General features: G+C 35.9%; 1 protein-coding gene across 1 annotated transcript in view; it reads left to right on the forward strand.

Moving 5' to 3' along the window:
• DOP1A (DOP1 leucine zipper like protein A) overlaps positions 1-24415 on the forward strand; it is a 102905-nt gene that overhangs the window by 42183 nt on the left and 36307 nt on the right. The window contains exons 10-19 of the mRNA XM_028161180.2: positions 713-821; positions 2449-2569; positions 3952-4071; positions 6719-6830; positions 7529-7762; positions 16784-17405; positions 18039-18313; positions 19454-19606; positions 22267-22367; positions 23747-24003. Of these exons, the coding sequence (XP_028016981.2) occupies positions 713-821; positions 2449-2569; positions 3952-4071; positions 6719-6830; positions 7529-7762; positions 16784-17405; positions 18039-18313; positions 19454-19606; positions 22267-22367; positions 23747-24003 (2104 nt within the window). The remainder of the gene's footprint in view (positions 1-712; positions 822-2448; positions 2570-3951; positions 4072-6718; positions 6831-7528; positions 7763-16783; positions 17406-18038; positions 18314-19453; positions 19607-22266; positions 22368-23746; positions 24004-24415) is intronic.

Genomic DNA, 24415 nt, shown 5'->3' on the forward strand with positions numbered 1-24415 from the left:
TGCCCTGTGAAAATTGGAGCTTTTCCAAAAATGAGCCAGGATCTGTGTTATTTCTTCTGAAGCCCCAGGGAAATTTTTAAACAATAAATAAATAAAATAAACTTCTTTAATAAAATAAACTTCTGAAGGTAGCAACAGGAATCTAAATGTTTGGTAAAATTATTTTTGTAATGGAAATGTTAAAATGAACTATAGATTTATTTTATATTATTTTTACATCAATTTTATTCAGGATATCTCAAAATAAAATAAGAAAATACATAGTATACTGTATCTGAAGCATTTTAAAATGAAGGAGGTTATAAGAATATAGATGGTCTGGAGTCACCAATGGGAAAATAATTGTATACTGGCAGATACTACCATATGATGTGGCATAATTTGGTGCACATTGATTATTATCTTAAATAGAAATATTTTTATCTTTTGGGCAATCAATCAAATAACTCATAACTTTACTTTCTAGATTTTCTTTAACTTTCCACTTTTTTTCTAGAAAAAAATGTAAGCACTTTTTTCTTCTCAAGAAAAACGAATGTAACATATTTTCCCCCTAGTGGAAGGATAAAGCCAACTTCATTGAAAGCTTCAGAAAATCAATAGGCGATGTAAATCTCCGTTACATACGGTTGTATTAAAAATAATTTTCTTTTGAAAAAAATTATTTGAAAACTGTTTATTTAAATGACTAGTGTGCTTTTTCTTTTTAAAGGCAATGGTGGGGATCTTACACATGAATGGATTTGGAGAAGAGACCACTTTAACACAGGATCTAAAACCTTTTCGTATTTTGATCAGTTTACTGGACAAACCTGAGCTAGGTAATAAGATCACATGTTTTGTATTCTTTCATAATAAAAATAAGGCAAAGTTGTTATTTAGAAAAATTGCTGTATTTTGAGGTGACCTTTAAATACACATTCTTAACAATTTCTTACCTAACATTTACTCGAGATGTTAAAACGTAGGTAGATATCTATGCAACTGGTATGTTATCTGTGTGTGTAGCAGAGAAGTCATTTTAAAGATGCTATCTAAAATTTTCTTAATCTTTATTAAGTTACTGAAATTGAAACATGATATGTCATGACTGTCTTGTAAATGTGTGTGCTTTTTAAAAACTGATCTCAGAGAGGAAGGGAGAGAGAGAGTGAGAGATAGAAACATCAGTGATGAGAGAGAATCATTGATTGGCTGCCTCCTGCACACCGTCACTGGGGATTGAGCCCAAAACCCAGGCATGTGCCCCAATCAGAATTCAAACCATGACCTCCTGGTTCATGGGTCAGTAGTCAACCACTGAGCTACTCTAGCCAGGCATAGCTATCTTATAGTTCACAGTATTCAAGGACTTGAGCAAAAGTACTTGGGTTGTATCCTTCAACTATTTTCCCCACACTCGCTTTGTCTTGTGTATTTTCCCTTCCTTCATTATATATTTCTTATATAATCAGTCTATTGGGAAGTTAGTTATGGCACCTAGGGCAAATATTAATAAGAAGCATAAATATTAACACAAAAAATGAAATAACTTAGTACCTAATTTCTTAAAATAAAAATAAAAAATTTAAAATGAGTTGTATCAATGGCTTTGAGGGCTTATTTTAGCTATTCACTAATATAGTGAAGCTCGGGAATTTTTTTAAGGAGATTGCTGTCTATTATAGCAATAAAGGTTAGCCCTGTTCCTTCTTATATTACTTAAATTAATTCAAGATAGTAATATTACTATCATTTACTGAATAATGATTATATCCTGGGAATTATGCTACCCACCTTACAAATATTTTTCATGACCCTAACAACCTTTATGTAAGCTTGGTATTATTATCCTCATTCTAGATGAGGAAACTAAAGCTCAAAGAAGTTAAATTTTCCAAAGTAACAACTATTAATTGGCAAAACCAATTTCCCTGATTCTGTAGTTTCTGTTATGTCAGCCTAAAGTTAAATAAACATTTGCTCAATTATTTACTATTTTATTGTTAGGTTATCAAAATGTGAAGTTTAGTTTAGCTTCTGGGGGGGGCGGGGGAAGGAAACTATTGTAAAAAAAAATACTTGTTTTAAGACTGACAGCTGTTAAGGCAGAGGAGTTGGGGGCTGGGTGAGAAAGGATGAAGGGATTAAGCAAAGAAAAAAAAGACTGACACAGACAACAGTATGGTAATTGCTAGAGGGAAAGGAAAGGGGGTGTAACAGAGGGTACGGGGAGGATAAATGGTGATGGAAGGAGACTTGACTTGGGGCGGTAAATAACACAATACAATGCATATACAGGTGAATTGTATACTAGAAATCTATTTACTTGTATTAACCACTGTCACCCCAATTAATTCATTTTAAAAAATAATTGTTTTAAAGCATTCTTTACTTTGGCCAGTTTTTAGATAATCATGATTTGCCAATGCTAATTAATTCTGTCTTTAATATGTATATTAATTTTAGGACCTGTAATTCTAGAAGATGTCCTAATTGAAGTATTTAGAACATTGTATTCTCAGTGCAAAGCAGAATTGGATCTTCAGATGGAACCACCCTTCAGCAAGGATCATGCTCAATTAAGCAGGTGGATCACCAAATAATTAACACAGAGTTAAGTGAATCAAAGGGTACCAGTTGTTCTTTAAAGAACTTTTTTTTAAGTTAGGGTTATTTCTTTTCAGGTATATATAAACACTTTTGTTGTTGTTTTAATCCTCACCTGGGGATATTTTTTCCATTGATTTTTAGAGAATGGGAAAGGAAGGTGGGGGTGGGGGGAGTAGGAGAGAGAGAGAAAAAACAGCATTGATGTGAGATACATATTGACTCTTTGCATCCTGCAGGAGCCCCAGGGCTAAACACATTTTTTAATGCCTAGGATAACTCATATAAAATTAGCATGTCCTCCTCTCTAAGTCAGTGATAGATACATGTTGACAAAATCTTACTTTTAAAATTTCTTCTCTACTTTAAGCAGCCTACCACTTTGAAGTCTCACTGTAATATGACAAAGGTTCTAAGACTACAATTTCTTTTACATAATTTTTATTTCATTAGTGTCTCCTTGGTAAAACTGAGATAACCTGAGCTTTCCCAAAAACATACTTTTATATATTAAAACATAATAATAGGCAGTTTTTGATTTTTTAGTAAATATGATATCCTGTAATTTTTGTTTGAGAAGTTAATATCGACTAAACTGGTACACTATTTTATTCTGTATTCTGTCTGATAATTTATATTGTCTTGTAGAGTATTTAATTAGTCTTTAATGTGGGGATATGTCTTGCAACTTGCTAGATGCACTGACAGTACCTCACTATATATAAAAATGATTATTTTTATTGTAAGGAGGGTGGCAGGAGATAGGTAAGTGGGTAATTAATAAGCTAAAGGATTCCCACTTGCAATAACAAAGTTATTTTCCCTGATAGGACTTTAGTAATAATGGCTATATACAGTATTAGTTTTTTTGCTGTTTTGTTTTTCAAGCTAAGAACATTAGATTTAAACTTAACAAATAAACTTAACCTTTCTTAAGTAAATCTTACAGGAAAGCAGACAAAGTTACTTCAGAATCAAGGCTGTCAAAATCAAATCACTACTCAATTTATATAGGCCAAGGTAAACAAGGTAATTTAATGCCAAATTAAGAGTCAGATACTCAAAATAGTTCAAAAAAATTTCCTGTCCTTTTGCTGGAAGGGCAGCTGTTTTTTCTTATGCAAGCCTAATTTTTTATCTTTGATCATACAGTTGAGTTATGAAAACTCAGATTTGGAAAAATAATTACTTAGAATGTAATAATAAAGTGGCAGTAGATAAAAATTATATGTTCCAATTTTCTTACGTGCAAGTGTTCTAACAACTGCCTAGGAATATGTACACCCTAACAACATTGTACTAAAATTTATATTTGAAAAATATAAATGCTAATATTTATTAGTTTTTCTTTTCCTTTTTTAGTAAATTAAGGGAAAATAAGAAAACAGCAGAGCTGATTAAAACTGCCAACCTTCTCTTTAATTCCTTTGAGCCTTATTATATGTGGGATTATGTGGCACGTTGGTTTGAAGAATGTTGTAGGTATGTTAAACTGTTTTCTTTCATTTTAATTTAATAGCATTCAAAGCCAGCCTTTGTTTGTTTGTTTTTTAAGTTCTTCAATCTAATGAAAAGATTTTTTTGTACATTTACCACTACTATTTACAACTATTATATATATATATTTTTTAAATAGCCATAATCTGGCTCTACCTTGTTATTCTAGGATATAGAATTATTAATCATATAATCTTAGAATTGAATAGTTCAGAGGTAAGTTATTCAGTCACCAGCATACATGAAAAAATTTCCCTCTCCAATCTATACTAATCCAGTTTGTTTTTTGCTATAGAGAAAATAGCATATTTGTGGTTGCTGCCTTAGAACACATTTCCAAAATGATTCCCACATTGAATAACAGAAAATTCCTTAGTGTCACATTTGTGTTTTTTAAAGCCATAGAACCAGCTATATTGTCACTATTGAGTAATAAAAACCCTCCACCGCCTAGGGCATAAAGTTTAAAAAATGCTCTTGGTGAAAACCCAAGAACACTAGTGAACCCAAGTAGAATCTCTGTCTGAAATGTAGTTCAAATTCTCTCAGAACCAGATTAACCTCTCAAGCCTTAGGAGCATACTAGAGGCCCGGTGCACGAAATTTGTGCACTCAGTGGTGGTGGTCGGGGGAGTGGGGGGGGTGATCCCTCAGCTCGGCCTGCACCCTCTTGGAGTCCAGGAGCCCTTGGGAGATGTCTGACTGACAGTTTAGGCCCATCAGCAGTCGGGTATACTGAGCGCTGCCACAGAGGTGGGAGAGGCTCCCACCACTGCTGCTGCGCCTGCCAGCCATGAGCCCGGCTTCTGGCTGAGCGGTACTCCCCCTGTAGGAGTGCACTGACCACCAGGGGGCAGCTCCTGCATTGAGTGTCCCCTGGTGGTCAGTGTGCATCATAGCAACTGGTTATTCTGCCGTTGGTTGATTTGCATATTAGCCTTTTATTATATAGGATAGTCACAAAGTAAGCCTGTATGAATTTGGGATTAGAAGTCTTTGAAACTATAAATGCTGATGTGATACATTAATTGTACATTTACTGATTCAGATACTGAGCACCCAGTTGAAAAGCATTAAGCTAGGCATATCTAGTCCCTGTCTTCAAAGACTTTGTAGTAAGAACAAGTAAGACATACACATACATATTCCTAGTATTAAATTAAAACTTACAAATGCCTTAGTAGAGAGATTAAAATGTGATAGGAATGCCAAGGAATTATGAGTGTCTTTTTGCCACCTGGCCTTCATTTCTCATTTACAAACATACACATCCATCCTTTTTTAGGTAACTTGGACTAGTCCCTGCACATACATTAACTTTCATGCTGCACTTATGCTATTTCTTAAAACATATTTTTTGTCTTTGCCCATCTGGTATTGTCCTATATAGAGGTCACCTATGACTCCCTCAAGTCTCTCATCAGAATCAACTTTTCCTATACTGTCACATTATTACATTTATTTATCTACTAGCGTTCCAGTTGCAAGAAGATTCCTGCAATAGGGCTTCCTGCTGCACTCTACCCCGCCCCGCCTGCTCTCCTCCCTTCTCCCCCGGCCCCGCCTGCTCTCCTCCCTTCTCCCCCGGCCCGCTTGCTTGCTTCTTCGCAGCTTTGCTCCCTTCTGCAGCTCTTGGCTTCTTTCTACGCTGTCTTTATATGCAAATTAACCGCCATCTTGGTTGGCGTAATTTGCATATTTGCCCTGATTGGCTGGTGAGGGTAGCTTGGCTGGTGGGTGTGGCTTGGGCATAGCGAAGGTGTGGTAAATTTGCATATTACTCTTTTATTAGGTAGGATATGTTTATATTTCTTGCTGGTTAGTGCTGTACCATATTCTTCTTCGCTTGTGTCTTCAGAGTGTAAGGCAGTAGATGGTCATATAGGATTAATATTATTTGTGTGAATGTTGGAGTAATGATCTCTACTGCTTGGATCAGAAGAGGCTTCCTGGAGGAGGTAACATTTGATCTTAAATCTTGAAGGACAGCCGAAACCGGTTTGGCTCAGTGGATAGAGCGTCAGTCTGCGGACTGAAAGGTCCCAGGTTCGATTCAGGTCAAGGGCATGTACCTTGGTTGTGGGCACATCCCTGGTAGGGGGTTGTGCAGGAGGCAGCTGGTCGATGTTTCTCTCTCATCGATGTTTCTAGCTCTCTATCCCTCTCCCTTTCTCTCTGTAAAAAATCAATAAAATACATTTTTAAAAAAAATCTTGAAGGACAGATGCATTCTGTATATGAGAGAATGAGGTTGAGGGAGGGTGAAAGTCCAGGTGGACAAGTGTGTATCAACAAAGGCCCTGAAATGAGAAATAAAGCAACAAATAATTCTTTTTAACTAGGGGATGAAATCTGTAGTGGGAACAATAGGAAATAAGTCCCGAAAAGTGAGATCCATCCAGAACACTTGGAAATACAGGATGGGAGTTATAAAGAGAGGTTAAACCTAGGAGTCTTGCTCTGGGAATTTTCCACATAGAGGTACAGTGGTTTCCTGGGAATATACTTCATCATAAGAATGCTACTGTGTGTGTCCCACTGCTGAATTGACCCTCATAAAATAAAAAATGATGTTGTCACATGTTCATTTCACTTGATAGTATACTTGATAAAGTGAATTTTGTGCCTTTAGGAGGACAATGCATGCCAGACTTCAGACTGGACCTGGAGATAGTGAGTCATCTGAGTTACAGCTGACCAATTTCTGCCTCCTGGTGGATTTTTTGTTGGATATAGTTTCTTTGGTAAGGTGACTTTGGTAAAAAATATTGAGGAAATCTTACTAATATGTGTAGATATTTCATGTTGAAGACAAACCTTATCTTCAAATAAATTTTATCTTTAATATTATTTTTTTCCCTTTAGGCTTAGCTTTTTTTCGTCAAATTTTCCAAGTGTTTTGTCTTGTAACACATATATATGATACATGAACAAGTCTTATATAATACATGGAATATACTTCATAATTGCATGTTATTGAAATCTTAAATGTTTAGTGTAAAATAGTCTGATGATGATGTATTTATATTCATTAATGAGTCTATTAAATGACAACTTTTGGGAGTCTTTTCCCTTTTTCTCTTCTAAATTCTTTGCTTTCTCATTTTGAAGCCTACTAGAAGTATGAGGGTGCTGTGTCAGGTATGACATTCAGCCTGTTTGTATTGTATTCACTTTTGTTATAATTTCAGTAATGTAGCAAATAAAATGGGGATTGTTTTATCATATATGCTTTGAAATACTTAAATTGAGAATTTGGGAATATAAATTTTTTATCATTAATAATGAAATGATTATACAATGTTAATTAAGAGCATGATACATATAAAATATTATAGATGAGTAAAAAGTATTTTCTTTTTTATATAGATTAAAAATCAATGAAATAATATAACTTTTGGATTACATATTTAAACTTTTGTCACTTCATTTTTATTTTCAGGAGACTTATATTGAAATCCAGACAGAACACTTGCCCCAGTTGCTGCTCAGGATGATTTCTGCCCTGACAAGCCATCTCCAGACATTGCACTTGTCTGAACTCACAGATTCACTCAGGCTCTGCTCAAAGATCCTTAGCAAAGTTCAGCCTCCACTGTTAGCTGCCAGCACTGGAGGTGTTTTACAGTTTCCAAGTGGGCAGAACAACTCAGTCAAAGAATGGGAAGACAAAAAGGTAATGTTAGTTGTTAATTTTGCTATTAGAACAGTTCCAGTTGATCCTTAAATAATATGGGTTTGAACTGTGTAGGGTACACTTATACACAGATTTTTTTCAATAAATATAAAATTTTGGGAGATTTGCAACAATTTGAAAAAACTCACAGATGAACCTGTAGCTTAGAAATTACAAAATTAGGCAAAAGTTAGATACGTCATGAATGCATAAAATATATACATCTATTATTAAAAAGTTAAAATTTATCAATACTTACTCTCAAATGACCTGGCCAGTGTGGCTCAGGTTGGAGCATCATCCCATACACCAAAGGTGGCATGTTTGATTCCTGGTCAGGAAACATACCCAGGTTGTGGGTTCCATCCCCAGTTGCCGGTCATGTACAGGAGGCAGCCAATAGATGTGTCTCTCATCTCTCTCTTCCTCTCCCCCTCCCTCCCTTCTTCCCTCCCTCCCTCCCTCCCTCCCTTCCTTTCCCCCCTTTTCCCCCCCTCCTCACTTCCTTCCACTCTCTCTAGAAATCAATGGACAAAATATCCTCAGGTGAGAATTAAAAAAACACGAAAATAAACATAAGTGATAAAATTAATTCTATTATATACTGTATACTGTAATAATTTCCTAGCCACATCTTGTTGCTCTTGCAGTGAGCGCAAGTGTTGCAAGTATCCACTTAAAACGCTCTGTGACGCTAATCATCTAATATCTCTGTGTAAGCAGTTTGTCTCCAGTAAATTGCATATTGAAGTAAAAAAGTGATCTCATAGTGCTTGCGTATCTTTTACCATGTTTAGTGCAATACCATTAGCCTTGAATAACACCATGAGACCCATAGAAAATGCCACTGGTGATACTGGAAGTGCTCCCAAGAAGCAGAGGAAAGTCATGACATTACAAGACAAAATTGACTTGCTTGATATGTTTTGTAGATTGAGATCTGCAGCTGTGGTTGCCTGCCATTTCAAAATAAATGAATCCAGCATTAAGACCATTGTTTGAAAAAAGGAAATTTGTGAAGCAGCCACTATACCTGTGCCAGCAGGAGCAAAAACCTTGCAAATATCTTAACTCTTGTTGAAAATTCAGCTTTTATGTGGGTGCAAGATTGCTATAAGAAAGGCATACCTCTGGAATCTAATACAAATCAAGAAAAAGTGAAGTCATTACGTGACAAATTAAACTGAAAGGAAGGTGAAGGCTCTAAAGCTGGAGAATAATTTTATTTATTTATTATTTTAAATCCTTATTGTTGAAAATATTACATATGTCCCCTTTTTACTTCATTGACCCCTTCTAGCCCGCCTCCCAGACCCAGGCCTTTAGCACCCTATGGTCTGTATCCATGGATTATGAATATATGCATACAAGTTCTTTGGTTGATCTCTTCCCACCCACCCATCTATCTTTGCCTTCCCTCTGAGATTCGACAGTCTGTTCCATGCTTCTATGTCTCTGGATCTATTTTGTTCATTAGATATGACATATAAGTGAGAACATGTGATACTTATCTTTCTCTGACTGGCTTATTTTGCTTAGCATAATACTCTCCAGGTCCTTCCATGAAGCTGGAGAATAATTTTAGAAAGAGGTTTGGTTTAAAAATGTCAACATAACAGCTGAAGCAGTTTCTGCCAACCAAGAGGCAACAGATGAGATCCTAGAGCAGTGATGGCGAACCTATGACACGCGTGTCAGCACTGACACGCGTAGCCATTTCTGATGACACGTGGCCGCTGAGGCAGCCGCATGCCGAGGATGAAACATTTGCAAAATAATGTTTTTTCCTCAAAGTGACTCACTACCCGAGTTATGCTCAGTTTTTTGGCGAAGTTTGACACACCAAGCTCAAAAGATTGCCCATCACTGTTAGAGGCTATTAAGAAAATCATGGAGGAGAAAGGATACCTGTCTAACAGGTTTTTAATGCAGACGAAAGTGTCCTATTCTGGGGAAATACACCTCCAAAGGACATTCATTACTGAGGAAGAGATGTGAACACCAGGGCATTAAGGCAGGAAGGGATAGGCTAACATTACTCTGTGCAAATACAGTCAGGTTTATGATCAGGACTGCCCTTGTCTATAAAGCTGCTGAAACCTGAGCCTTCAAGGAGGAAGATAAACACCAGCTGCTGGTCTTTTCGCTGTACAACAAGAAGACTTGAAAAACAAGAAACCTTTCTCTGCATTGGTTCCATCGCTGCTTTGTCCTTTACCTTGCCAGTAAGGGGCTACCTTTTACTAGTAGTTTGTTTGATATTGGACAGTGCCTCTGACTACCCAGAACCCCATCCATTCAATATCAAAAGCCTGGAAGTGTCTAGTGCCCTCAAACACAATGTCTCCAATTCAGCCTCTAGGTCAGGAGATCATAAGGACCTTTAAGGCCATTACACAGGGTACTCTATGGGAAGAATGGTCAGTGCTATGGAAGAGAAGAGAACCTTGATAGAACATCATGAATGTCATTACACCATTGAAGATGCCATCCTTGTTAAATAAAAAGCTGTGAAGGCCATCAAGCCTGAAACAGTAAATTTCTGCTGGAGAAAACTGTTCCCTGATGTTGTGAGTGACTTCACAGGATTTAAGACCGCGTCAATCAAGGAAATCATGAAAGATATTGTGAATATGGCAAAAAGGGGGGAGGGCGGATTTGAAGGGTTTCAACATATGGACCTTGGAGAAATTCAAGAACAAATAGACAGCACAACAGAGGAATTGACGGAAGATAACTTGATGGAGATGAGTGCTCTGGACTACCAATGCCAGACAAGGAGGAGAAGGAGGTAGAAGAAGCAGTGCCAGAAAACAAATTGACATTAGATGGTGTGGCACAAGGGTTCCACTTATTTAAGACTGCACTTGACTTCTTTTATGATGCAGGCCCTTCTATGATACAGGTGCTTAAAACTAAATAAAGCACACGATGAAAGGATTGGTACCATATGGAAACATTTTTAGAGAAATGAAAAGGAAAAGGTCAGAAATTACAATGTATTTCTTTAAAGTTTTACCAACCTCCCTGCCTCTCCTTCCATCCCTTCCACCCTTTCCACCTCTTCTGCCTCTGCCACACCTGAAACAGCAAGACCAACCTCTCCTTCCTCCTCCTAAGCCTACTCACTGTGAAGACGAGGATGAAGACATTTATGATGTTCCATGTCCAATTAATGAATAGTAACCAATCATCATGTCATGCAGTTTATAAACTTATCTATTGTGTATGTGTCTTCATGTGAAAATCCAATAACTGTACAACAACTGTATGATAACCTTGTGTGATGAATTGTATGAAAGTGGATAGCTTATCCTTACATAGGCATAAGGTGAATAATATTTAATAAAATTAATAATATGTTCTCTTACTGTTTTATAAGTTTCCTTTCAAACAATTACATTACTTACATTATGCTCCTTTCCTATAATTGAAGAAACTGCTTATCAGCCAATCATCAGAGGTAAGTGGTTTTATTTTTAAAATGTAACAATATTTCCATTTCTGTATTATGAATATGACTATAATACTGTATGCCATAAAATTTTATAGTGATTTATTCATTAGTATATAGGCTAGGCTACCATGAAGCAATCATATCGATTACTCTAAGCTACCATAAAGCAGTGGTATTGATGCTGCTTTGTTATCAATGTATGAATTATACCAGTAGATAATTATGAATTTCTTCTTCACATTAGTTTTTCATTTTTGATATCTAATGTTATTAATATCTATAAGATCTACAATGTGTTGCGTTATATACAATAATGTTGATGTAGATATTGACAGATGGTGCAAACTTACACTATCCAAAAATACAGTATAGCTCTGCCAGCGTGGCTCAGTGGTTGAGCTTCTACCTATGAACGAGGAGGTCATTGTTCGATTCCCTGTGTATGCCCAGGTGTAGGCTCGGTCCCAGTGTAGGGCATGCAGGAGATGGCCGATCAATGATTCTCTCTCATTATTGATGTTTCTGTCTGTCTCTCCCTCTCCTTTTCTCTCTGAAATCAATAAAAATATATTTTTAAAAATACAGTATAATACTGTATATGCATTTTTCTTATGATTTCTTAACATTTTCTTTTCTCTAGCTTACTTTATTGTAAGAACACAGTATATAATACATATAACATACAAACTATGTGTTAATAGACTTGTTTCTGTTATCTGTAAGGTTTCCTGTCAACAGTAGGCTATTACTAGTAGTAAAGTTTTGGGGGGAGGCAAAAATTATACATGTATTTCAACTGTTTATAGGGCAGGGGGTTGACATCTCCCCTCTCCCTATGTTGTTCAAGGGTCAACTGTTTATTTCTTCAAAGCAGAACAATATCTGAGTAAAGTCATATACCAAATGATTTAGTGAATCTTGCATAGATCTAAATGTATGGCAGTAGACCATTATGTAGGCTTTGGCTCTAATGCAGTTTAACTGTTTATATCAGCACTTTTCAATAGAAATATAATGCCAGCAACATATGTAATTTTAAAATTTCTGGTAGCCACTTTTATTTATTATTTTTTTCATCCTCACTCGAGGATATTTTTTCCATTGATTTTTTCTTAATGAGTGGAAGGAAGAGAGGAGGGGGAAAGAGAAAGAGAAAGAAACATTGGTGTGAAAGACACACATTGATTGGTTGCTTCCCCCATGATCCCTGACCGGGGCCAGGGATTGAACCTGTAAGCAAAGGTACATGCCCTTCACTGGGAATCAAACCTGAGACACTTTGGTCTGCGGGCCGATGCCGATGCTCAAACCTCTGAACCAAACTGACCAGGACTCTGGTAGTCACTTTTAAAATAGTAAAAAGAAACAGGAAAAAATAATTTTAATTATATTTTATTTAGGCCTTTCTAGATAATTTATTATGATTTCAACATGTAATCATAAAATTGATGTAATATAAACATTAGATATTTTACATTCTTTTTTACACTGTTTTCAGAGTTTCAGTGTATTTTGCACTTTAGCACATCTTTGTTCGAATTCTAATTTTTTTTCAAAAACACTTGAAATAAAAAAATTTAGTGCCTCTGTCAGATCAGCTACATTACAAGTGCTCAGTAGCCACATGTTTATAATCTAAACTTTACTGGTCCTTTTCATATGTATACACTAGGTTTTTTACATGCTCTTCTTGAAATACAGAATCTCTTCTAGATTCATAATGCTTACTCTATGACATTGAATAGAATTATAATGATTTTAATCTGGCACTAGTAACATACTTAAACTCCTGCAAAACATCTATGGCAAAATCAGTAATTCAAAAGCTTTCAAGTTTATAATATTAAAATATTTGTAGCAAAAATTAATGAAAATATTAATGAAATTATATAGTTACAGTGGCACTATCTTACAATAAAGATTTAAAAATTTCTGGCATACAATGTTTGTTACCTAAATCCAGGATTTGTGGAGTTGCCCTTGTGTTTTTTTTTTTTTTTTTTTTTTTTTCAGTTGCTTTTTTATTGTTGTTCAGCCAGAAAAAAATATATTGTCGGGACGATTTCATACAATTTTTCTTACCACCTAATAATCCTAAAACTTTTCTTGGTCCTACTAAATATATCAATCTTCATATGTGAAATGATCATTACTAACCCTCAATCAATTTAAATATATCCAGAATTATCCTACATAAATTAAAACCGGTCTCTGACTTTCCTTCCTACCTGCTTATTTATATGTGACATTCTGTTTAATATGATTCTATTGTTGGGAAATTCATTTTGTTTGTTGTTTTTCCTTAATGTATGCCTCTTGGATCTTAGAAATAAAACTAAAATAAGTATTAACTGCTTTTGAAGCTTTGCTTTTTATTTAAATGAGATTAGTGAGAGTAGGGAAAGGATCTGAACATTCTCTCAGCATATTAAAATATATGAATATTTACTGTGTAGAAAATATCTGGAGGCACTTATTGATGATTAAAGGTAAGGAATTGGGAACATCGATTTTTAGTAATGAAATACAATTAAATAATATACTTTAAAAAAATATATAATGGTTCATTAACCTTAGCATATGCTCCTCTCTCTGTCTCTGCCTCTCTCTCCCCTATTCCCTTCCTATTGCTCCCCACCACCACCTCTGTCTCTGGTTTTCTTCTATGTTCCCAGGGCTTATATCTTCTTTCCTACTTTGTACTGAAGCACAATGGTATTATCTTCACTGAGATGTCTGAATATTGATCATATTTGAAAGCTGAGGGTATTTTCTGTAATTTTTTAAAGTGTAAGTGAAGGAATGGTTCTTTAAAAAATTATAAGTCTAATTTTGTCTCTATGCTTTTATTGCATATTTTTTTAAATCAGTGTATTGGCTCTCTATATCCAAATGTCCATCACATATTATTTCTTTCTATTTTTAGAAAGACATTTTATTATAAAATAATCTGAAGCCTAGTTATGTAGTATAGACCATACAACTAAATATTATAAATGTATGCAAGTTTAATTGAATTTTGTAGCTTGAATTCTAGTAATTTAATATCCATTGTTCTATGATCTTTAAAAAAGATCAATACAGAAATGACTTTACACTAAAGCTAATGACAATAATACCATTTAAATAATACTTCTTTTTAAAAATGTATTAATACAAAATTTTAGATGATTGTTAACCTTTCAAAGGAAAGAAATTGATAAGGTCATTATGATAGCCATCTCTAGCTTTGGCATTATAATATGAAAATTTCTCTTACTGTTACAGATAAAGTGACATGATATGGTGAAAAGAGCTATGAAGATTAGGATCACCTAATTGAGCTCTTCTACTAATAAATTTATTTGTTATAACCTTGGGCAAGTTTTTTGGGGGTTATTTTTGTTGTTGTTAATCCTCACCTGAGGATATTTTTCCAGTGATTTTTAGAGAGAGTGAAAGGGACAGGGAGAGACACAGAGAGAGAAACATCGATGTGAGAGAGACACACTCACACGTACCAGGGTTGGGGATCAAGCCTGCAACCAAGGTACCTGCTCTTGACCAGAATCTAATCGATCCCGGGACCCTTCAGTCTGTGGGCCGATGCTCTATTCACTGAGCAACTGGCTAGGGCAAGTTTGTTGTTGTTATTTTTGTTGTTTTATTTATCTTTTAACTTCCCTGAGCCTCAGTTTTCTTATCTTTGAAATAGGGAATATAGACTGTCTTCATTCATTCACTAATGCTGGGTATCCAGAGATTGAACTAGGCACAGTCTCTGCTCACTCTATCCTTTCTTTCTAGGAGACAGACATTAAACAAATAATTACAAACTTAATTACAGTTGTGATGAATAAAGGAAAATATGAGTGGTAGAAATATAGATCTGATCTAGATTGGGGGTCAAGAAGGCTTTCTTGAGAAAGGATTGAGTGAAACCCCAAAGTAATTTAGGGTATGAGTGAGGTAGAAAAAAGAGAACATTTGCTAGAGGAAAGAACATTTGCTTAGGCAGACAGGAGCTCATTGCAGACAGTGTGTGGGAGATCCAGCTCTTGAGGTAGGCAGGAGCCAGGTCTTACAGAGCTAATTCACTGTACTAAGGCTTTTACTCTTAGGAACACACTCAAGGGAAAAAGGCAAGTGGCATAATCAGATTTGTGTATTAGAAAAATTACTCTGGCTGCAGTGTGGAGTATGTATCTAGAAACAAAAATGGGTGTGGGGAGACCTGCAGTAGTGCTGGTGAGAGGTGGTGGTAATGTGATAAGATGGGGGAGTTAAGACAGAAATGGATGGATTAGCCATATATAGGAGGAAAAATCAGTAAGAGCTAGTAATGGTTCGGTAAGGGTAATGAGTAATTACTAACATTTATTGAATGTCTATTAAGTGTCAGGTATTATGCCAGGTACTATATATATATATATCCTGTCTTACTTAATTGTCATAACAACTGTAAAATGTAGGAATTATTGTCATGTCATTTATACAAATTAGGAGACCAAGGTTTGAAGTTAAAGAACTTCCCAAGTTAGTAAGTGGCAAAGACTGAGCTGACTAGTGGCCAGCACCCTTAACCACTATACTGAAGTGGATGTAAAAGAGGTGTGGAGGAGAGGTGGACAAGGTTCCAAGAACCCCCCGCCCCCCTAGGTTTCTGCCTTCCTGGGTTGATGAATGGTGGTATGATTCACTGAAGCAAGGAACATTGGGTGAGGCCCCACTTAGTGGCAGCAGAGCATTTAGTACTTATCTTTAGCGATCTTATTCAAATTCAAATGATGCTCTGGCACAATCTCCCAGAGAACTCATGCTGAGACTTTTGTTTACTTACACTAGGCCAGAAAATATGCATAATGATTTGTACTAGTCTTATCATAGGAAGGGAACAGTCTACTCATTCCCGCTTTACTGCAGTAGCTGCTTCATTTTTTAACTTATGTTTTAATTAATTGTTTCCTATCTTGTCCTCTAGATTATAAACTATTCCTTTAATTCCTAGTACCCAATACAGTGTCTAGCACATAATGTACGTTCAGTAACTATTCACTGAAAGAATGTAAAAATGTTAATAGCAAACATTTAAATAGTACTTTATACTTTTCAGACAAATTTCACACTCAAGTGGTCCTGAACAGATGACCTACTAGATTTTATTTCTAATTGTTATTCCTTACATTGTTTAGACATTAGGAAAATTATATTATTTAGAGATTAGGAAAGTGTTTTCATGAAGTAGATTGAATAAATTCTTAGTCTTTTGAAAAAAAGGATATGAATCTTAGAAATTTGTATATTCCCATATTTTGCCCTCATGAACATAACTTTATGCTATGCATAAAGTGAAAAATATTTACTGAATGACAAATTGATACATTCATTAAAACCATTTCCATATTTCCTATTGTTTATCATAGACATATAAATCAATTATAGAAACTATTTTAAGATTTAACTGAATATATAAAGTTGTGAATAGGAATCTAAAATTGATTTTTTTTCCAAACATGGTCATTTCTAATTTTTAATTCCTAATATATACATTTAGCTACTAAGCAGTTGTTTTTCATCTCTATCAGGTATCATCAGTTTCTCTAGAAAATCCTACTGAAGTGTTTGAAGATGGAGAAAATCCACCAAGTAGTCAGTCATCAGAGAGTGGATTCACCGAGTTTATACAGTATCAAGCAGACCGAACTGACGACATTGACAGAGAACTGAGTGAGGGGCAGGGAGCAGCTGCCATCCCAATTGGTAGCACATCCTCCGAGACAGAAACGGCTTCCACTGTGGGATCTGAAGAAACCGTCATCCAGCCTGCCTCCCTAGTCACTCAGGGGACAGCAACCCGAGGTGGGAAGACAGTCCAAAAGACTGCAATGCAGTGCTGCTTGGAGTATGTCCAGCAATTTCTCACTAGACTTATCAACCTCTACATTGTTCAGAGTAACTCTTTCTCACAAGCTTTGGCTACAGAGCATCATGGGGATCTCAGCCGAGAGCAAGGAGACACTTCAAAATGGGACAGGGATTCACATGGAGATGTAAAAGACAGAAATATAAGTAAACAGAAAACTTCAAAAGAATACCTTTCTGCCTTCCTTGCTGCCTGCCAGCTCTTCCTGGAGTGCTCAAGTTTTCCAGTTTACATTGCAGACGGGAACCATACCTCAGAGTTACATTCGGAACAGTCAGAGACTGGTAAGATAGTTTATTTTCATATTCAAATATTTTCTATGGCATGCTATTTGTTTTAACCCAGGAGCACTCAGATATTAAAACTGAGATTTGTTTTGACAGTTAATTTTTTAAGGTGTTTTTAAATTTGTAGATATTTTTTAATGAAATATTATCATGGGAAGATTATGTTGGAAAAGTTTGTGATTTTGAAGTCTTATTCAGTTTTCTTGCAAGTGAATAGAAACTAAGAAGGAAATTAACTCCATTCTTTGGAGAAAATGAATCTAATATTTAGATCCACTGTTGTTTTTCTCACTGGTTTTCTTTATTATGACTAGTATATGTATTTACCTTTATGTAAATTTTTGTATATACACACAGGTCAATGATTACTACATAATGTTTGACTAATACACAATCTTAGTACAGGAAAACAGATTGTATAACTTGGCATAAGAAAAGTACATATGAAAAACAAGTTTATGAGAGTCTTGTTACTGCTGTATTTTCTAATCTAGTTGAGAAGCCATTGGTTTTGTTAACAGATCAAGACCTAAAGGTAGTAAGCTTTGTTATTTTAAATTAACTGGGGAGTTAGAGTATGTATGAAGGTTTAGTGTGATGAACTGTGTTGGCTTCCATTTTTTGTTTCAGACTGTGAGCATGTGCAGCCTCCACTGTGGCTCCAGACTCTAATGAATGCGTGCAACCAAGCAAGTGATTTCAGTGTGCAGAGTGTCGCTATCTCACTAGTCATGGACCTGGTGGGATTGACTCAGTCTGTGGTCATGGTCACTGGGGAAAACATCAATAGTGTGGAACCTGTGCAACCCTTAAGTCCAAACCAGGGAAGAGTAGCTGTGGTTATTAGACCTCCTCTCACTCCGGGCAATCTGAAGTACATAGCTGAGAAGACTGAATTTTTTAAGGTAAATTCTAAATACAAACATGACTAAGATGATACTTGACCTAGTTTGCATGGCAAAGATTTTAAAGATGATAATCAGGCTTAATTTAACACCTTAATATGATACTGCATTGAAAAAGATACCACACTTGATGTGTACTGCTTTGCCCATCTTGTTCCCACTTTTGTGTGGAGAAAAAAGATAAGGATGAGGGGAGAATTAAGGTAAATAAAAGGCAATTATTAAAGCACTAAATCTGTGGAGGAAATAATTTCAGCTAAAATAAAAAAAGAAAAAGGAAAGCTCTATAGAGTAAAACTTATTTCCAGATGAAGTGGTTGTGGCACTTTTGCTTTGTACAACTTAACTCTTCAAAACTCCTAGGAAAAGTTTTTCTGACTTTATATTGTTTGCTTATCATCTGTGGTGTATGATGACATTTAGGAAAAATGTAGTCTCTGATTTCTGCAACAGTACAAATGATATTCTCTATATAGAAAGAACATCAAGTATATTTGCATTGTTTTACATCTTAAGCAGATTTTTATACATAAAAAAAATTGAAACATTTCTTTATCTGCTTTCAAGTCATTGTGCCACTCCAGATAGCTCCTGCTGCTGTATTAAAGTTGATTTCTATAAGGTTGTGGTGATAAACCCTGATGATTATACTTTTTTTTTAATGCTGTCATAGAGCAAGTGCTATGTTAATGCATACATGGAACTCTGAAATACAGATGATCTACTTTATATGACTTAAGAAGTTTGGATATTTGGGCTATTTCACTTTGCAACATATCCCTATAAATATTAAGTATTCAATGTGGGAGTTGTGCCCTCTTAAGGATAATGTATTCTAGCATCATTTTACTAAATGTCATTAAAATAGTGAAATGGGGACTTACTTTGGCTCTGCAGAAAGTGCTTACATGTCTGATGTTTAAAATAAATAATATCAAAGGAATATCATCAGAGGTTCTAAGGGCCTGAATGACAGTAGGCAGATGAAAGGTACACTTTTAAATCCCATCCCTGTGTCATAATGAGTATTAAAGACCTTCGAGTTCTGGCCATCTGACTTGTATGTACCAGTAGGAAGTTTGTTAATGAGTTTACATTCATGGTTTTATAATACTGTTACCTTTACCTCTTTTTCTACAGCATGTAGCTTTTACACTATGGGACCAGCTGGGAGATAGCACCCCTCAGCACCACCAAAAGAGTGTGGAGCTGTTCTACCAGTTACATAACTTGGTTCCTTCTTCCAGCATCTGTGAGGATGTGATAAGCCAGCAGTTAACTCACAAAGACAAGGTGACTTCTCTTATCCTGTGTCCACTCCCCATTCCTATTATACCAAATGTAAAGTTGGGAAACCTTAGGAAAATGATTGCAGCTAGTATCTGAATAAGAGAAAATAGAGGTTTGTTTAGAGTGATTTTAATGTCTTTAAAATAAAGGTTCTATTCTTTTTAGAGGAAAGTTCTTTACAAAAACATCAGTAATATGAAAAATCAAGTAACTCAAAATCAAATATTGGGTTTATTTCTTGGTTCAGGACATCAGTTATAGGTAGTGATGATTAAGGTTTCTGCTGGTCCAAGTTCTAGACTCATTTCAAGAGGCCTCAGTGGCCTCAGTTGTGGTACTGATGGATACATTAATACATGGGAAATGAAATAATAGGTGTCAGTTACATTTATCAGCTATATAATGCTAATATGTGAGATTGTATTATTTTCATTACATTACATATCCAAAATAAGGATTTTGTATTCTAATGTATAGGAAGTGACACATAGGTCAGTTAGAGTAAAGATGTCTGAGTTACGAGTGAGCCTGAGAGGAAGTTGGAACACATTCTAATTGATCTCTTCCAGGTAACTTAATGAATATGTGGTCTTCCTGCACCTGCTCTGTAATATAAACTCAAGATTTTATTAAATAGCTTTTAGAAGTGGATTGCCCTAATTGAATAAAGCCTCAATTCTAGTGAGTTTGAATGGGTCATACTCAAAAAGGCATTGTGTTGCTCTAGTTGGTTTGGCCTGTGGACTGAAGGGTCCCGGGTTCAATTCTGGTCAAGGGCACATGCCTTCCCTATCCCCAGTAGGGGACGTGCAGGAGGCAGCTGATCAGTGATTCTCTCCCATCATTGATGTTTCTATCTCTCCCTCTCCTTTCCCTCTGAAATGAATAAAAATATATTTTAAAAAAATAACAACAAGAAACATGATTAAAACAAAAAGGCATTATGTTGAGTAAATGAAACATTTGGCAGGGTAGGGAAGTGGCAAATGGAGAAGTAAATGAAAAAGAATGGAAAGTTTATTCCCAGGAAAAATGTTAAAATTCTATTTTAGCTGCAACATTCTTACAAAACTGTTCAGAAATAAAATCCTATATAATAAAGAGGCAATATGCAAATTGACCCTCATGCCCTCGCATCACAAGATGGCCGCCCCCACATCGTCACAAGATGGCTGCCCTAACGTTGTCACAACATGGCCACCCCCACGTCACCACAAGGTGGCCACCCCATGTTGTCACAAGATGGCTGCCCCCACATTGTCACAAGATGGCTGGCAGGGTAGTGCAGTTGAGGGCGACCACGCCTGCAGGAGAGGGCAGTTGGGGGCAATTGGGCCGGAAGGGGAGCCAGTTAGGTGTCAATCATGTTGGCAGGAGAGCAGTTAGGCGTCAATCAGGCCGGCAGGGGAGCAGTTAAGGGGTGATCAGGCTGGCAGGCAGAAGTGGTTAGGGGCGATCAGGCAAGTAGGCAGGCAGGCGAGTTGTTAGGAGCCAACAGTCTCGGATTGTGAGAGGGACGTCTGACTGCTGGTTTAGCCTGATCCCATCCGGCAGTCAGACATTCCCCCGAGGGGTCCCAGATTGGAGAGGGTGCAGGCTGGGCTGAGGGACCCCTTCCCCCCCCCCCCCCAGTGCACGAATTTCGTGCACTGGGACTCTAGTTTTAAATAAAGCTTTATGTTTTAATTAAATTTTGTTTTACATTACATTACATATATTTAGGACAAATTACATACTTGTTTACTTGTGTAACATTTCATTTGTAAAGAAATACTAAGTCCTGAATAAGGATACTACACAGCCATGTAAAAAGTTAAAGTACCTGTTATTATTTACTTTTTTTTTTTATATGTTTGTATTGGTTGATGTACAAACACAGGGTTTATAGGAAAAGCATTTATTATGCCAACAGAAAAAACAAGTAATTCTCAAGCAACTTAAATAGTTGCTCTTCCTGGTTTTGGGGGGGCTTTTACTTGAAGGATTCTACAAGAGCTAGAGAAAGACTATAAACATTTTAATAATATCACAATTTCTACTTGATTTACATTAATACATGTTCATTATCTAATACCAAATGCTGGTCTTTCTAAATAATTTATTTTCACATTGTTCTATCCATTATTATCTTAACACTTAAATCTTATTCAAATAATCCCAAAAATAGTGTCATATTTTTCTTGTAGAAATAATGTTTTAGGTGTTTAAATTTTTAATCAAATCAGCTTTGTAAGTGATAAATTCATTTGTGTTTAATATATAATTTCTGGGAGCAAAAGTAAATCATATAGTACAGTAAAATCAATTTTGACTACTAAGTATTTATATCAAAATGAGGGGGGAAAGTGCTTCCTATACTGAGAATATCATGAGGCATGCACATTATCAACACTTTTCTTTACAATAACCTAGTAAACTGATTACCTCTCTGAATTGAATATTTATCAGGCAGCATAAGGTGATGCTTTATGTTTAATATTTTGTATTTATTTAGGTATTTTCTATGTTTCTATTTCCATGAAAAAATAAAGTTTATTGCAGTGTTTTGGAGTATCATGAACATTGAACATAACACTCTTAAATAGCTCCTTTGATTTTTACTAAAATAGCTTAATATCTTCAAAGGAAAGTAAAATAATGTAATCTCTTATATTCCTCCTCAGAAAATAAAGATGGAGGCGCATGCAAAGTTTGCAGTTCTTTGGCATCTAACAAGGGACCTCCATATAAATAAGTCTTCAACTTTTGCACGTTCTTTTGACAGGTTGGTTGCATTTTATGTTCAGATTTTTATCTTCAGATATCTTAATGTCTCTTTCGTTGATTCCTTTGTTAGTTTGGCAGGGGTAGGCAATAGCAATGTACACATTTTATAAATAGAACTTATAAATCATTGTTAAAAATCTAAGCTACATTAAAATTCATGGCATTTTCATGTATCTACCAGATTTCACTTATCTGCCAGATTTGCCCTTTTTTGCTCTGGAGCACCCAGTGTCCCTCATTTATTTGATGACTGTTTATCAAGTCCCAATAATGTGGTAGGTGCCATTCCAGGTATCAGGATTACAGCAGTGGATACAGCCTTCTTGAATCTGTAATCACATTCAGTAACATAACATATAAACAGTACATTGTATAAGTGTTTCTCTAGCAGTTATTCTCAATCTTTTGCCTGAACTGGTATTTATTAAATCTAAAGCTAAAATACTGACATCCCTTTCATGGATTCAAAGAACCTATAGGTGCCTGAGAGTGGTTCTGAAATTTGGCTAGCCTATTTAGATGACTCATTTCCGAAATATGAGATTTGCATTGACTTCCAAGTAGATGCCACTTACAAGTAGATTTGTATATTGGCATAAGATAGCAATCTTACCAGCAGGTTTCTTAGAGGTGGCCACACATCTATGTTTAAAGCCCAGCTCAGATCACATGTCTGCTCTACTGAATGTTATGTCAACTGGTGCTTTTCAAGCAGCATCACCATCTTTAAATGATCTGCTATTGAACTTCTATAAGGAAGTAGACCCTAGGCCTAGAAACTTTACAAATACCATCTCTAATTTGACGACCATGTTTCCTCATCGTACAAGTGAGGCAGTGAAGGCCCAGAGAAGTTGTGACTTGCCCAAGAGCACACATAAGATCAGATGAATGGCCCAGATTTGAATCATGGGTATTCTGATCCAACCATCCCTCATGCCTTGAATTAAGTGCATAGTTTTGATTCATAAAGAGAATGGGAACAGAGGAGCATGGACCAGCATAGAGGTAACATTGACTTGAATTGGAAGAGGGTTCAGTATTTGGTGACAGGAATATGTTGCTAAAACAAGACTAATTTTATAAGGTTTTTTTTTTATTCTTTACTACTTATCTTAAGAATAATGTATGCTTGTGAAATTTCAGGAACCCAAGTACCTACAAAAGGGGAAAAGACTGTTTTCTCCTTATTGTACCTACTGACACTGTGAGATTAAGATTATTAAAATGCTGTGGTCAAAGTTATCCTGAAGTATGACTAGTTTAAAATGGTTAATTCAAAATAAGAAACACACTCATAATGTTAATTTTAGAAAAGTTAAGAGTGTCACAGTAAAAGTAGGTATTTTGATCTTTACTTATTTGTGTTTATTGTAGGTCACTGTTCATCATGTTAGATAGCCTTAACAGTATCGATGGTTCTACCAGCTCTGTGGGACAAGCCTGGCTAAACCAAGTTCTACAGAGACATGATATTGCAAGAGTTTTGGAGCCATTGCTATTGCTCCTGCTTCATCCCAAAACTCAGAGGGTTTCAGTGCAGCGTGTTCAAGCAGAACGTTACTGGAATAAGGCTTGTTATACTGGAGAAGAAAGTGACAAGCATTTCATGGAAAATTTTGCATGTAGCAATGGTGAATATCACATGCAAGTAGAACAGCTCTATTTAGAGTTAAGTTTTTAAAATAAAGTGAGAGTTGAACACAACAGTGATTGACAAGAGAATTGAATGTGAGATTTTTTGAATGGGCTTATTTTCTCCCCTCTGCATTCACTAGCAGTGCTCATGTGGGCCATGTCTATATGTGCTTCGTCAGTGACCCTCTTAGAGGAGTTGGATCTCTTATCAGTTGACTCTTCTTTCAGGGAGTCATCAGCACAGCATTGGTCAGAGACATCCTTCAGTTTTGATGGAAATACCTTTAGTTTTATTTTGCAATCCTAGTCCTACAAGGTTCTGCAGATACTTCACTAGGAATGCATAGTAAGCTTATAGTGCATATTTATATTTCATGAGTCATTTTTCTCATCTGTAAAATGGGAATC

The sequence above is a fragment of the Eptesicus fuscus genome, chromosome 10, assembly GCF_027574615.1.
Source record: "Eptesicus fuscus isolate TK198812 chromosome 10, DD_ASM_mEF_20220401, whole genome shotgun sequence".
NCBI lineage: Eukaryota > Metazoa > Chordata > Mammalia > Chiroptera > Vespertilionidae > Eptesicus > Eptesicus fuscus.